General features: G+C 33.7%; 1 protein-coding gene, 1 non-coding gene and 1 pseudogene across 2 annotated transcripts; 2 read left to right on the top strand and 1 right to left on the bottom strand.

The window, feature by feature from the left end:
- Window positions 1-884: 884 nt before the first annotated feature.
- LOC109340220 lies at window positions 885-5,208 on the top strand (annotated as a pseudogene).
- A 736-nt stretch (window positions 5,209-5,944) lies between these two features.
- Window positions 5,945-7,904, bottom strand: LOC109340219 (uncharacterized protein At5g01610). The gene is made up of 3 exons (XM_019577844.1): window positions 7,767-7,904; window positions 6,837-6,891; window positions 5,945-6,548 (listed from the first exon to the last, which is right to left on the bottom strand). Exons 1-3 carry the CDS (start codon window positions 7,872-7,874, stop codon window positions 6,169-6,171), a joined length of 543 nt encoding a protein of 180 aa, XP_019433389.1. The 5' UTR covers window positions 7,875-7,904; the 3' UTR covers window positions 5,945-6,168.
- Window positions 7,905-11,586: 3,682 nt separating this feature from the next.
- On the top strand, window positions 11,587-11,658 carry TRNAW-CCA. Its single transcript has one exon. It is a non-coding gene; the product is annotated as a tRNA-Trp (tRNA).
- The last annotated feature ends 3,168 nt before the right edge of the window (window positions 11,659-14,826 follow it).

Here is a 14,826-nt window from a genome sequence, read left to right as displayed (position 1 = left end):
TGAGACACCAATCGTTCCACGACCGCCGAACACTGACTTTGAAGTAGCCACCCTTCCATTTCTTCTCGTTTGAAGAAAACGGCGTCAGCAACCCTCGTCTTGGCCGATAGGTCCAGCCATGGCGTCCCTCCTTCTCTTCGTCAGAATTAGTGCGATGTCCGACCCGAAACATCCAAAAAAACAGGTTCAGAGTGCAAGGGAAACCTGCCGCCCGGCACATGATCTCAAACGCCCTAATAAACCCCCACGAGTTTGGGGTCAGTTGGCTCGGTGCAAGCTGCAAGTGCGCCAAAACTTGAATGTCCCATTCCTCCAATGGGAAACGAAGCCCCAGGCGCCGGACATATGCCTCATACATGAAGAAGGTATACTTATCCTTCTTCTCCTCAGCAAAATCGTAGCAGACCCTCTCCACCGTCCGGGGAGCAACAGCCTCGAAACCGTGGAACGACTCTTTGCCCACAGGCAGACTAAGAGAGCTCCCATAAGGGAATGTACTATGCGTCCCAAGTACTTCCCTATCCACCCACCAATATCGGGAGTCTGCCCCGGTCAATTCCGCTGGAACAGACAGTTGCGGAGCCTTTGATTTATAAGTCCTCATCGTCATGAACCTGCCATCACAAGAATCATCAGATTCAGACTCAGACTCAGAATCAGAACTGCTAAGCCCATATTTGGCACGCAATGAGGCCAGAAAGGCATCGACACCCTTCTAGAAAAACCCCACACCTCCACCTCTGGGGGAGGAGGGAGAGACTACACTCAACGGTTCAAGAACCTCCACCAGTGCATAAGACGAAGGGGGCAATTTCTGGAAACACAGTGGAGGTCCAGGGAGGATCTCCACGTCGGAGTCAGACTCATAATCACAAATAAAAACCATGGAGAACATAAGGTTACCTGGGTTTTTGAAGAAGTTGAAGGAATCCGAAAGGAGATTACACGAAAGGCAAGAAATGGCTGAATAAATTCAAAGGTCGTTTAAAATGCGTAAAAGTGAAAACATCACGAAAACCTCTACTTATAGAAGAACCTAGATCATGGGCCCTCCCCACAAGGCCCATCCATGTCCTCATCAGAACCGCAGAAAGACACTCGAGTACGATCCAATGGAAATCCGAAAAACAAGGAAAAATTCGGCAAAATCCAGAGATCTTGACACGTGTTAGCGGTTAAGTGACCAAGGCATAATAAAGTTCGGCGGAGGTTAAAGGTCGCAGAAGAGAAATGATGAAACGTCTACTCTAGCCAGTGTACTGCCCAAGGCCATTAATACCTACCACGTAGCGCATCGAATCGAGGAAATACGTCATAAGTCCCAGAAAGACCCCAAGATATTCCAGATAAATCCATACGCCCAACAGAGTAATCAGCCATAACGAGCCTCGCCCAACACCCCGGTCAACTCAATCGACAGCTTTTCAACACCAGGGTGCCGAACCTCATAAGGACCATCCGCCATAGAAAAAACCCCGTCATCCAATAAGCTCGCCCAAGGGAGTCGCCAGTTAAGACGCCAAAACAGACCCCTCGCCCAAATCAAAGGAGACTCGTATCAAGTCTCCCACCATGCTCATCCAGCATCCTGGCAGACTGGGGGCAACTGTTCCTATCCGGCTAACCAAAGGTCATATGTTTAGACGCCAAGGTGGGCCCACTTGTTGGGACCACCAAAGTTGACCCAAGGGACAGCATGCTTTCCGTACTCCACCAACCCACCTGCCAGCGCGACAGACGGGTTGCAGAACGGGAGCCTAACCAACCACAGGCTAGAAGACAAGAAGGGCACAGTGTACGATCCTACAGACCGCCTGACACGGGAAAAGCAACTCCCGACAGCACCTTTGGTCGGCCACGCGTCGCACCACCAGCCAAGAACCCAATGTCAACTCTTACTCCTATAAATAGAAGTACCCACCAACAGGAAGTATCTTAACCTCAACTCCTTGACTCTTTAATATTATTCTTCTTGTCACTCGTTACTTCATATACTGACTTGATCGTCGGAGAACCTTTTCAGGTACCTCCACCGGCGGGCCCAACTCTCTTGCTTCCTCCTATCACCTTGACGACCACTTCCTACCTCTTCATCAGCATCCAATCCATCATAGTCCGTATCTTTGTGTTCTGATAAGAACAGTCATTAATATATAAACTCAAACCCTTACATTTATATAAAGTCATAAACCCTTACTTTTGAATAATAATTAAATCTACGAACAATGTTATTAATTGTGGATGCAAATCACACGATAAAATATGTATAACACTTACGGTAACTATTTTCAAATGTTTGTGCTTCAGAGATGCACCACACACAAAAAAACTCAGTTTTAACAAATACCTTAATTTTAGAATGCCTTGTTTAGTTACATAAGGACCTCAGCAGTATATCTAGCTAGCAATCAACTGTTTAGGAATTTAATTTTTATTTTGGAATTCTTCTGAACTTTCTATATATTCTTAGGCTTGGGGTTAAATTCTATGTCTTTTTTACTTAGCTTTCTCCTTTCACCAACATAATAACATTGTTGGAATAATGAAATTAATGACACACTCAAGTTTGACTAAGTAAACACAAATACATTATTGAAATAAGATTGTCATTACATTATCCATCGTTTATGTTTGGTTAATCATCGTTGATTTATAAGTAATACAACAGAATGATGAACAATGTGATAACTGTATATAAATTTTTATACAGACAGTGTATAGATATTACTCATGAAATTTTGAGATAGTGGTGTATGTATTTTTAAATTACAATATTAATGTCACAGAAATTGTTGACTGATATATCTTTTCATTTTAGTCCATGAAACTTCACTGTGCATTTTAGTTAATGTAACTTTATTTATGTCAATTATGTGTGAACCAATGGTGCCTTGCTCTCGTATTCATATTTGTTAATTCATTTCCTCATTTAGCATCTTATAAACAAAAAGAAATAATGTTTGACAGTTCTTAATTTTGCTTGTTTTGATTTGCTTTAATTTTCCAGGACTGTAATACGTTTTCTGTAATGAAGGCCGGCATGCTAAGGTTTTCGAAGCCTAATAAATACTATGTTGAAGGTTCTCAAAAAAGGGTTAGTATGACTATGATACTATGGTCAGAACTTATGTATCAATATGTAAACTTTAAAGGCATTTAAGAACTTTCTGTACTTGAATATGAGGAGAGAAAAAGTTTCTTAATTTATTTTTTTTATTGAAAAATAACTTAACATTTTACCCGTTAAAGATTTATTTATATCAAGTGTTGTAATCTTTATTTAGTATTGGACCTCTGGTCAATCTAAATTATTCTGATTGTTATTTTTTCGTAGACCGTAGATTCGATGTAAGGAAATTTTATGTTTTTGTTGTTTAAGCTTTTAGTTCTTATTAGGTTTTTAGTTCTGCTGTAGTTTATTATTCACTGAAAATTTTATGCAGAACTTGCTAAGTATTTATTAACTCTCTCAAGTCTAGCAAAGACTTAGAAAAATGAATTAGCCATTTCATGGTGTTATAAACCTTATAACCATTAGTTTTTTACTTTCATAGGGAATAGGACATTATGCTAAGTACATTCTAATTTTAGATATATAAAAGGAATTTACAAGAGTCTTTCAATTGTGGTAGATAAGATTGAGTATATCTACCCATTTTTTAAAGGAATTTACAAGAGAAACACAAAATGTAGAAATTGCTTGGATCTATCTATATGTACTCTAATTTTTTTTATACTTTTTATAAAACTTTAAAATAATTAAATCTTGTTTCTTATTTAGCTTTGAGTTCGTTTCTATAATTCTGTTAAAATGTTCAATTCATATTGTACAGAACTTTCTTGTGGACATAAAAGGACCAGCTTTAGCATTTTTACCTGTACTTGCATTCGAAGGAGGAACAAGAAGAAATATACCCAAGTTTGAGGTGTGCATTATTCCAATGAATACAATATCTATGCATTATCCAGTAAAGATTTATATACAGTCGGTATATTATTCACTATTCATTTATTTTATATTTTTTTAAAACTAAATGATATAATATTTATGTAATATCAATGTAAATATAAATAGCGAATGATGTAATGGCAGTGTATGTTGATGCATAATTTTTTCTTTCTATTTTTATACTAATTGCAAAAATAAGTTTTTTCTCTTGAAATAACAAGCTTAGTTTAGGTAAATTTGTTGAATGAAAACTCTATTTTTGTTTTAAACTTTTTAAAGTAGAGACCTGTTTTTTCAGACCTGTATAAGTCACAATGCCTATTGTAGTTTGTATGATTTGTGGCATTCACAATCGTTATGGTTGTTGAGGCATTTAGTAAAGTATTTAGGAACTAGACTGTAGGTTGTTTTCTTAGCCTAAAGTTTCATCATGCAGGTAGGTACTATGATTTACGTGCGGGTTGTAACAGCAAAACCTGGAATGAATCCTGAACTGTCATGCACTGATGGTAAATGTCCTATTCTGCTAATTCATCTTTATGTTCTTATTTGCTGATGCATCTGAATTGTTTTTTCAGTTGGTTAATTTCAAGTTTATTCCTTTTTTTTTGCAACCTTAAACTCTTTATTTTGTTGTGTTTATGTAGCCAGTGGGAAATCACCAGAATTTGGTGCCCTGAAAAATGGATACATGTTTGAATGTTCAACTGGTCTCTCAAGAATGTATGAACTTTATAATAATATTTTATTATTATTTTTGGGGGTTATCCATGCATATTGCATAATGTTAGCAGCTCTTAACATGAGAGATAGTGTATTGTTTGTAGGCTTCACATCTCACCTACATGTCCAGTACTAGAAGATTTAAGGAAGAAACTGTCCTTTGAGATAACTGTTGGCTTAAATGGACGTATTTGGGTATATCCTCACACCCTATATTTGTTGTTTGTTCCATTCTAAGCCCTATATGCTTGGCTATTTTGTAGTTGGATTTGAGAATTTTTTTGTTCTACTAACTTTAGCTTTCTTTCCAAATTATTGTTTCATGTAGGTTAATTCATCATCTCCATCTACAACTATCATAGTTGCTAATGCAATTAAAAACTTAGAGGCATTGAATGAAGCTCAGCAGAATATAATAGTTGATAAGGTGCTGCAGAAAATTCAGTGATCAAGCTAATCATACCCATATGATTTTGACCCTCCCAGTTTTGTTTAGTTATTTAGTTTATAGCCCATTGTGATCTCTTATGTGGAACCACATATCAGCTTCTGTGGTGAGGGGATATCCTTGTGAGTACAAAAAAAATGCCAGCTTTTGCGGGCTGAGCATACCCACAACAATTCAATCACTACTATCTAACTGCATGGAGGATTTTCAACACCTCTCCTGTGCAATTTGAATTACATTCTATTTATGAGAAATAATGGAGAAGATCTTCATTACTAGGAATTTAACTTTCCGGTTACATCATTTTTTATCTAAACTAACATTAAGTTGTATCAGTATCTTTGTTATCCTGTTCATTTGTTTGAGTCTTAAATTTGTAATATTTTTAACTGTTCTAGTCTGCTTTTATGTATTATCAGATGTATGATATGTGGAGTGATTAAAAGCTAACATGATCTTAAGCATATTTGATCCATATGATTTTTAGTTGGGTATAATTAAGTTTTGAACATAACCATGAATAAATATTTAACACCAGTCATATCCTTAAGGGAAAAGATGCATGCAAAAAATGAGTTAAATAAATAATCTTTGATCACCACTACTACATTTTTGGGCTACCGAAACGCCTCCACCTTCAACGGTTTTAAAATTGTGATCTTAAAATATAATAGAGACAGTTTTAAAACTGTTGTTGAGCCTGAACTCAAAAAAATGATTGGACCAACATTTAAGGTCAGATAAGGGACAAGCTTTATGCCAATGCTCACCCCTACCTCCTAACTCAAAAAACAAAAGCTTATTGGTACGTAACAAATAGAAAATTAAAAAATGCATGGTTTTAACTTGTATTGCATAATTGGAGTTCCATTTGAGATTGTCAACTCACATTCAATAAGAAAATGATTCAACAAAATAGTAAACATTCTGCATATATGCATATAAAGAAGATGATATTAACTCCTATACCTAGTATATGTGAACATTCCCAACAGATTTAGACTATTCCATAGTAATGGTAGTGAAAATAATAACCAATATTGTAAACTCAGAATTCTGCTACTCTAACAGCATCTCGAGGTGCATCATAAGCATCCTTTGGCCTTGCCTTCTTTACACCAGCAGTAATCCACACCTTATCAGATTTGTAACCTTCAACTGCCACACTTGTCACCTTAACCCACACAAGAACCTTTGTTTTCATTCCTTCTATTGCTGAAAGCTTTCCCCTTGTGAGAACTCCTTTGACCCGAGGCGCGTATCGGATTACAGAGGAGTCCTTGAAGCTGACCTCACACGGAGATGGCAAGTACACAACCAGCTTACCCTTGGTTTCATCGAACTCGTAACAGATTATATTCTGGGGGAATAGCCCTGGTGGTAAATTGTACTCTCGGAGGAGATTTGATAGGCTTTTTAGAGGCTTGCCTGAGAGAAAAAATTGAAACAAAGAAGACAAGGAGGAAGGGAATTAGTCAGTGATAATTAGTTGATCCAGTGGTTTAGAAATTGGTTAGTGATAAAAAAAATGATGCAAGAATATCTGGAAAACACAAGAATGAGAAATAAAAAAGCAAGGAATTTCAGTGCACACATAAATATCTGGTGTACATTTAAACTGGGTCATTGTATAATGTATTGGTGAATTGGATGAAGTAAATCTTTGTAAGCATGCATAACCTCACTTGAACATTACAAGTCAAGATGCATTCATACCTTTTAGTTTGTTGAAAATCCATTTTGCCTTCTCTTCAACAGTGTTTGAGAAAGTCTGCAAAAAATTACATTGTTTCAGAAAAATGGGTTTAAATAAGTAGTCACAAGGCTACACATAGAATGCAACAATTCAATCACCAGTATATAAATAAGTTACCAATTTTAAAATTTTCTGATGACCTTTCTTAGTGGGACAAGGCTATGTTGTTATTGTTGTTAATTGTCTTGGCTATTCATGAAGGCACTTCCTTGACCACATCAATGATTTATTTTAACTAAATTTTGGAGTCACATCTTCATCTCAAGATATGTATCACTTTATGTATCAATTGTTTCTCATTGATAAGAAAAATAAAACAAGAATTAAATATATATTAATTTTATATTTTTTGACCAGCTAGAACGAAAGTCTATATGGAGTGATACGTGCTCCCCTAAACTTTTGTGTTCCTCCTATTTAGCAAACTATATCATTTCAGTATCTGGAATAATATGGATTAAAAATGCATTAACAAAGAAACCACTTATAATCATTCTCATTCCTTCTCCATGTCTAACCTATTCTTTGACATATTCCATCTTCTCTCATGAATATGACGAGTGTCACAACCCAAACCAAGAAAACTTGTCAGAGATGAAGTCTAAATTGTAAAAGGAACAGCATACCCCATTATACACACACAAGCCAAGAAATGATTTTTAAGCCAGAAACATGAATTTCATGCCCATTGCATCATTCATTCATGAAACAAAATAAACCACAGAGAAATGTAAATATGAAATATACCCAATTTCATAAACAAAAAATAAATAAAAAATGAGTCCATGACAAGCAGTGAAACACATGTTTATTAAGATCTCTGACAATCAAAATAGTAATATTAATGAAGAAGAAAATTTATGTATGTATGCATGTATGTATATACTGACAGTGATGTCACCGGAGATGTTAGATAACTCTTGCTTGGCCTTTTTGGTAATCCATGAGTTGCTAAGTACAACCTTGAAGCTAGTGACCTTTGTCAGAGCTTTCTCCATTCTCTTTCTGCAATGCCAATCAGAACAAGGACGGTGTTGTGGGATGTGTGGAACTGAAGATAAAAAGGCTTCAATCATCTTTTAAAAATATAATACATATTTACATTTTCCAATTATTCTCATATTTATTATTTATATTTTTTATCACTTATTTCTTCATTTATTTTTTGTGATTATTTTAGTCAAATTATATTCCTTTTATCTATTGTATTGACTTCTTAAAGTATATGTTTTGAATATCAAAAGTTTTGAAATGATAAAGAATAAAAATAGAGAATAAAATATATTATTATTGTAGAGATAAATATCACTTATAACTATTAAAATTATGATATGTGTATTACTTTTTTTTTAGTTTTTAGGAATACTTTTGTAAATGATAATTAAATATGATAAATGTTATCATTTTATTAGATGAATGAGATAACTTATCTCCTGATATGAGAAAATAATTAGTTCTCATAAAATAATGTCACATGTTACAAGGAAAAAAAAAAGTAAAAATAACATGTTAAAGTTTATTTTTTCCAATTTGCAATATCATATGTTATTATGTTATAATGTCAATTTAAAGTTTATAATTATAATATAAAAAGAGAAAATAATCAATGTATAGAATATAAAAGTTTTTTATAGGTGTTAATTATTATATCGACGAAAGTAATAGATTTTGAAAAATGTAAAACTCTTGATATATGAATATGCTAACCTGCCAATGGGAAACAGACAAAATATGGTGATTGGGGTATTCTGTTTAGTAGAAAGCGCGCCTCACTCAATTTTCTCAATCAACTGGCATTTAGTACAATTCTTTTTAATATTACAAATCATACTTTTTCACTCTTTCGAATAAAGAATAAATCTTTTTTTAGAATTTATGATTATTATTTTCAATAAATGTTGTTCTCATAAATCGAATTTTTAACATTTTGATCATTCTAAGATCTGATAAAATCTTACACTAATAGACCAATAATTTGTTTGTAGATCGGTTATTACAATTTAAACAAAAAAAAAACTATATTCCTATTTTAAATAAAGAATTTATAATTGAGTCTCCCAATTTATAATTTATATTCTTCCTAAACTTTAGACGATATATTTGAAAATTTCAAAACTAATATATTTGTGTTTGAAGTTATTTTTCTATGTTTATTTTTAATATTTTTGGTAACTTGTTCTTTTCCATTTTTAATTCGTTTCAGTAACTTTTGTTTTTGTGTTGGTCATCTTGAACAGGTTGCTTCTTCGTCATTTTCGTTTTTTTGGTCCGTTTTCAACTAAAATTTGCAAATTATTATTGAATTGAGCATAAAACAATTTGTAAATTCTTTTTAACTGAAAATGACAGATTGGCTTATGAAAGACCAATTACACATTTTTATGTATTTTTAAAATTTTAAATGGCCAATTACGAACTTTGAAGTTCAATAACCGATTTGATTTCTATCTATAAAATTTTATTGATATTCAATTCACAGTGCACATTTGATTCTCAAATAAAGAATGCCTTAAAGTAATTAAACCAATATTTTATTATTAAAAAAAGTGGAGGGTAGAGTGGGGGTGCTTTTGTCGTTGAAAGTTTTTCAGGCGTGTTCTGGGAAGTTTAAACCACACAATAATACATTAAAAAAAATAACATATAACATTTTTATCACTTTATTTGCTATAAAATTACATTTTGTTACTGAAAATATTAGAAAGATAATCATTTATCTCTTCATTATTAATGGAGAAGAGACTTATTCTTTAAAATCATACCAAAAAAGTTAAAGATAGAATGAAATTCAATGTTTAATTTTGTTATCTCATACAAACGTTGAAAATGTGATAAGTTCTTACTATCTTCATAACATGGGTATAAATAATATTTTGTCAGAAACTTTAAATTTTTTAATGCATGTCTCTGTCTTTTGAATTATCATTAAAAATTTTGATTAAGGATTAGGACAATGCAGATTTTAATAGCCTTCCAGTAGATAGTTATGATAAATAAATGAAGATTTTTTTAAATTAACCTTGCATTCCATACCTCTTAAAATAATGTTAATTTCAAACCCAATTATTTCATTTTTGGATAGAGATGAGATATTTTAGTGAAATTCTTAGTTTAATTGAGATTAAACCTTTCTCAGGTAGTACAACTTTTGTTTCCAAGGTTTTTGCAACTGAACTTTTTGTGTTTCAATTTCTCTTCTTGCCACAAAATTGACATTTCCTTTTTGTGGGGTACAAACTATTATTAGACCTGATTTCTTAAAAAGTAAGTTTAATATTTAAGCTAATATTTCCTACCAAAAAAAGAAAAAAAAAAGTTGAAGCTAATGTATTATAATTATGAAAAAGGTGTATACACTAACAATACAAGAGTTTTTATCTTATCATTATATTTTCTATAATTCATTTTCAATTATCATTAACTCTGAAATAAAAAATAATTTAAATAAATGAAAAATAATGTACTAACTGCATATAAATATTTATATTGTTAATCCGTACATAATCTTAATAATAGACATTGTGGGCTCACACAACTTTATTTTCCAAACTAAAAAATAAATACTAACAACTACCATAGCATACTCCTAAACGATCTTGTCCAATCAGTGCTTCCTATAGAGAAGAAAATGGTGATACATTATAGATTCCACCATGTTCCTATAGGATTCTCCAGCTGTTTGGTGACTCCTCTTGGCTTCTTTGAGAAACATATCTAATTATATTTATAAAAAAAATGTATATATGAAGAGTGTATAAGTTTGTACATTATGACTGCATCATATTATCATGAATCTCAACTAATAAATCACCTTTGTGCCAAGAGCCACTATAATGTAACTCATTCAAAATTTCCAATTTTTTTATTTTAATGAAAACATTATTGTTCTTTACTCCAAATATAATATAGAAGTATTGCTTGCATAGTTCCCTGTTCATACCCACGTTGCTTAAAATGCTGCTTATTTATCAGTCATGTTACTATATAGGGAACAATGGAAACAACAAATATCAAAGACCAGGGTGGAGCTCCTCTTTTCAGTGCATGGATCCATTATATAGTCCCATCAATCTCACTATGCATACATGACGGTATGACACTGTGGAGCTTTATCACTTATAACAACTGTAAACCTCTCACAATGGAGCTGAAGGAGATCTTCTTCCTCACCCTTGCCAAAAGTATCTCTCCAATTCTTGGAAATGGATTTGTTGTCCCAAAACATGTTTTAAAGTATGTTTCAAACCAATCACAATATGACACATTAGTTAAAAAAATTAAACATTCATGATTTAGTTTTTTTTGCTTCATTATCATTGGTTTGGGACAAAGGGGAACATGGACATGGATCTATTGTCTCAAACATGTTTTAAAATATGTTTCAAACCAATCATAATATGACACACCAGTTAAAAAAATTAAATAGTCATGACTTTGTCTATTTTTACTTCATTGTCATTGATTTGGGGCAAACGGGAACACATCTTTTGTCCCACAATACCGTGTTACTCAGTGTAATTGTCAGAAAAATATTTAATAAATAAACTTGTAACTTAAATATATTTTTTCAAAAAATGATAATTCATGACACATGACACAAATGTAAGGCATAATATATGTTTCCTGGACAACCTTGGGACAGTAGATTCTCATGCGCAATTCATAACAGAGATAGATCATAAATTTGAATAGCTCTTTCTCTTCATCTGTGGATCCGTGGCGCAATGGTAGCGCGTCTGACTCCAGATCAGAAGGTTGCGTGTTCGATTCACGTCGGGTTCAATTCCCATTTCATTTTTTATTACAGACCAAAAAAACGGGAACACATTTTCCTTTATTCCTTCACTTTTTTTGCTTACTTTATGTGAGGTAAGTTATACTATGTAAAGTTTCAAGAAAGTTTATTAGTTGCAAGTAGTGTAAAAGGATACAAGTAAGTCAGTGACTTACTTGCATTTAATTTTCTTTTACACTATGCAAAGTTATACAAGGATACAAGTAATCTTCAAATCATATAGTACTACTACTATCTCTCTTTTGAATTGGGATTATTATTTTGCTAGCTTATTTATCAAAGAACATGGTTGGTTTGATAAGGGAAGTTGTCTGCATTATTGTGATTTTATTATAGACTTAGTGTAAGGGGGAAGGTCGACTATATTTTTTATCTATTTAGAAGTATAGTTTTCTAACTCTGACAAAGTAAATTCCATTAACAATCATGGCCTTTTCAATACAAAAATTAGCATATAATTGGATTCAACAATCCAAAAGAAATGTTGGGGGAATGAGTAGTTTAATCCCACAAATATTTTTTCTAAGCATAGAATTGAATTACATTGAGTATAAGCTAAGGGATACTCACCCTGTCACCCATATACAATAATGGACTAAAAAGATTAGGAATTGCAGTTAATATAACTATTGATGAAACCTATTAGATTTGTATATCACTATGAAAAATCACAGCCGCATAAATCTAAGCACAAACCAGAACTATGAATAAGGAACCATAAGTTAAAGATAAACTAATGAAGACAAACTTTACCTGTTCAGGGTGGTCCAATTAAATAAATATTGAGATGGTAGATATACCTTAATGAAGACAAACTTTACCTGTTCAGGGTGCACCAATGTTGGACACCAAACTGATTAACTCTAGCCAAGCCCACATCGAAGAAACCACACCAGGAAACAAGAAGAACAAAGAAAAATCAAAGAACCGTTTTGGAGGGAAAAGCAGTTATGGCAGTTGAAACAGTTTTGTTAGTTATAATGCTATATATTTTCATTCCTTGTTTCTCAGATTAGGCAATTCAATCAATTCATCTTTTTTTCACATTATTCTATTTCCAATTCTTTCAATTCCAAGAATATACAAATATCAGTCTCTCTTCCCTTCTTTGATCATCTTCCTCACAAGCATGGATTCAACCATGTTTTACATGGTATCAGAGCACCTTCATTGAAGGTGTCTCTGCCACGCTTCCATCAAAATTCATCCGAATTTTCTTTTCTCTTTTCTCCATCCTTCACTGCCTCCTTCATCGCATTTTCTATAACTAGGTTCTCAAGCAAATGGCGAATCAGGTTAACACTCAAGCAATAGTGATGGATTCTAGAAATCCATACTTCATTCATTCGAGTGAAAATCTAGGATCAAAGATTGTGACAACCATCTTGAATGGCGACAACTACCATGCTTGGGCTAGAGCAATGGAGATGACCCTTGAATCCAAAAACAAGATTGAGTTCGTAGATGGAATACTCCCCAAACCAGATATCGGTGATCCATTTTATCTCTATTGGAAAAGATGCAACAACCTAGTGGTATCTTGGCTGAATCAATCAGTTGATTCATCAATCTCCCAAAGCATTCTTTGGATGCAAACTGGCCAAGAAATCTGGGATGACTTGAAGGAAAGGTACTACCAAGGAGATGTGCTTAGAATTTCAGAATTAATGGGCGAAATCTATTCTATCAAGCAAGGAAATCTTTATGTTGGTGTCTACTTCACTCAAATCAAAGGTCTGTGGGAGCAGCTTAACACATTCAACCCTATTCCTTCATGTTTGTGTGAAGTCAAGTGTAGATGCACCCTTATTCCCATCATAAAGAAATACAGAGAGGATGATTATGTCATATGCTTCTTGATGGGATTAAATGACCAATTTTCTATAGTCAAGACTCAGATCATGCTAATGGACTCATTGCCCTCGATCAATAAAGTTTTCTCCTTGTTGGTTCAATAAGAAAGACAGAACGACATACTTCCTGATGACAACAAGTTAATTGTAAGTGCCTCTAATGATAATTTTGACAACAAGTTGAGAACCAGGGGTAGAGGATTTCGTGGACAAATTGGTGGAAGGCAACCAAGCCAGTCTAGACCTTAAGCCAACATTAAAGGAGGTAGAGGCACCAAAATATGTACATACTGCCACAAACAAGGCCACACCATAAATATATGCTACAGGAAACATGGTTTCCCACCAAGTTATTTCACCAACACAAGCAACATAAACAACTATGTGGCCCAGGAATCAGTAGAGGATGAACAATTCACCAACAAAACCACGGATTCATCAACAAAGGAACATAGTGAAGGAACTCTCCTGGGACTTACACAAGAACAACACAAGGGTCTTGTGTCTCTATTAGAACGGTCTAACAATTCTCAGCATCATAATGCAAACCAAATCATGGCTGTAACACCGCGAATTTTACGATTTTGAATTATAAGATTTTATTAATATTTTTATTAATTATATATTCAAAAATGAATTTATGGGAAATTTCGATAAAGAATTAAACGAAACTCTAGTTGAGTTTTAGTCTTGAAATTTTATTTCCTATTTTGTGGTAAATTTTGGTAATTTTCGGAGACAATCGGTTCTAAACCACTGTCGAGGCCGAAATCCACCCGGTACGGCTCAAAAAGTGGTTTTTGAGTTCCGTAACTCGGAATCGAATTCCGATCACGCCATTGGCTTTGTAATTTCATTTCGAGTCAATATAGACCATGAATACATCCATACATATTTTCTAAATATTTTGCACTCAGAATGCCGAAATCCGAAATTCTAATCGGATATTAGGATTAGGCGATTTATAATACCCGATCGAGTATTGAACGATAATACTCGGACATGATTAGCGCACGTATCCGCGAGGTGGTCATTTCGCATTGGGATGCGAAAGTTGACTTCCATGAAGTAAACCTCACACCACTCTATCTCATCATTAGCCACCCTAGGAGATTTGCCATGATGGCCTAGAGGGAAATATGATTTCTCTCTCCCCTTAAACTCACACACTTCATACTTCACTCACTCACTTTTGCATTTTCAAAGAGAAGGTGAATCTCTCTTCATTTTCCTCTCATTCTCTCATTTGTTTCTTCCATCTTCAATCTTTGATCTCTCAACATCCAACCAATGGATGTTGAT

The sequence above is a fragment of the Lupinus angustifolius genome, unplaced genomic scaffold (genome assembly GCF_001865875.1).
Source record: "Lupinus angustifolius cultivar Tanjil unplaced genomic scaffold, LupAngTanjil_v1.0 Scaffold_150_17, whole genome shotgun sequence".
In the NCBI taxonomy this organism is placed as follows: domain Eukaryota; kingdom Viridiplantae; phylum Streptophyta; class Magnoliopsida; order Fabales; family Fabaceae; genus Lupinus; species Lupinus angustifolius.
Note: the sequence above shows the minus strand (reverse complement) of the source record. Positions and strands in the feature narration are given on the sequence as shown.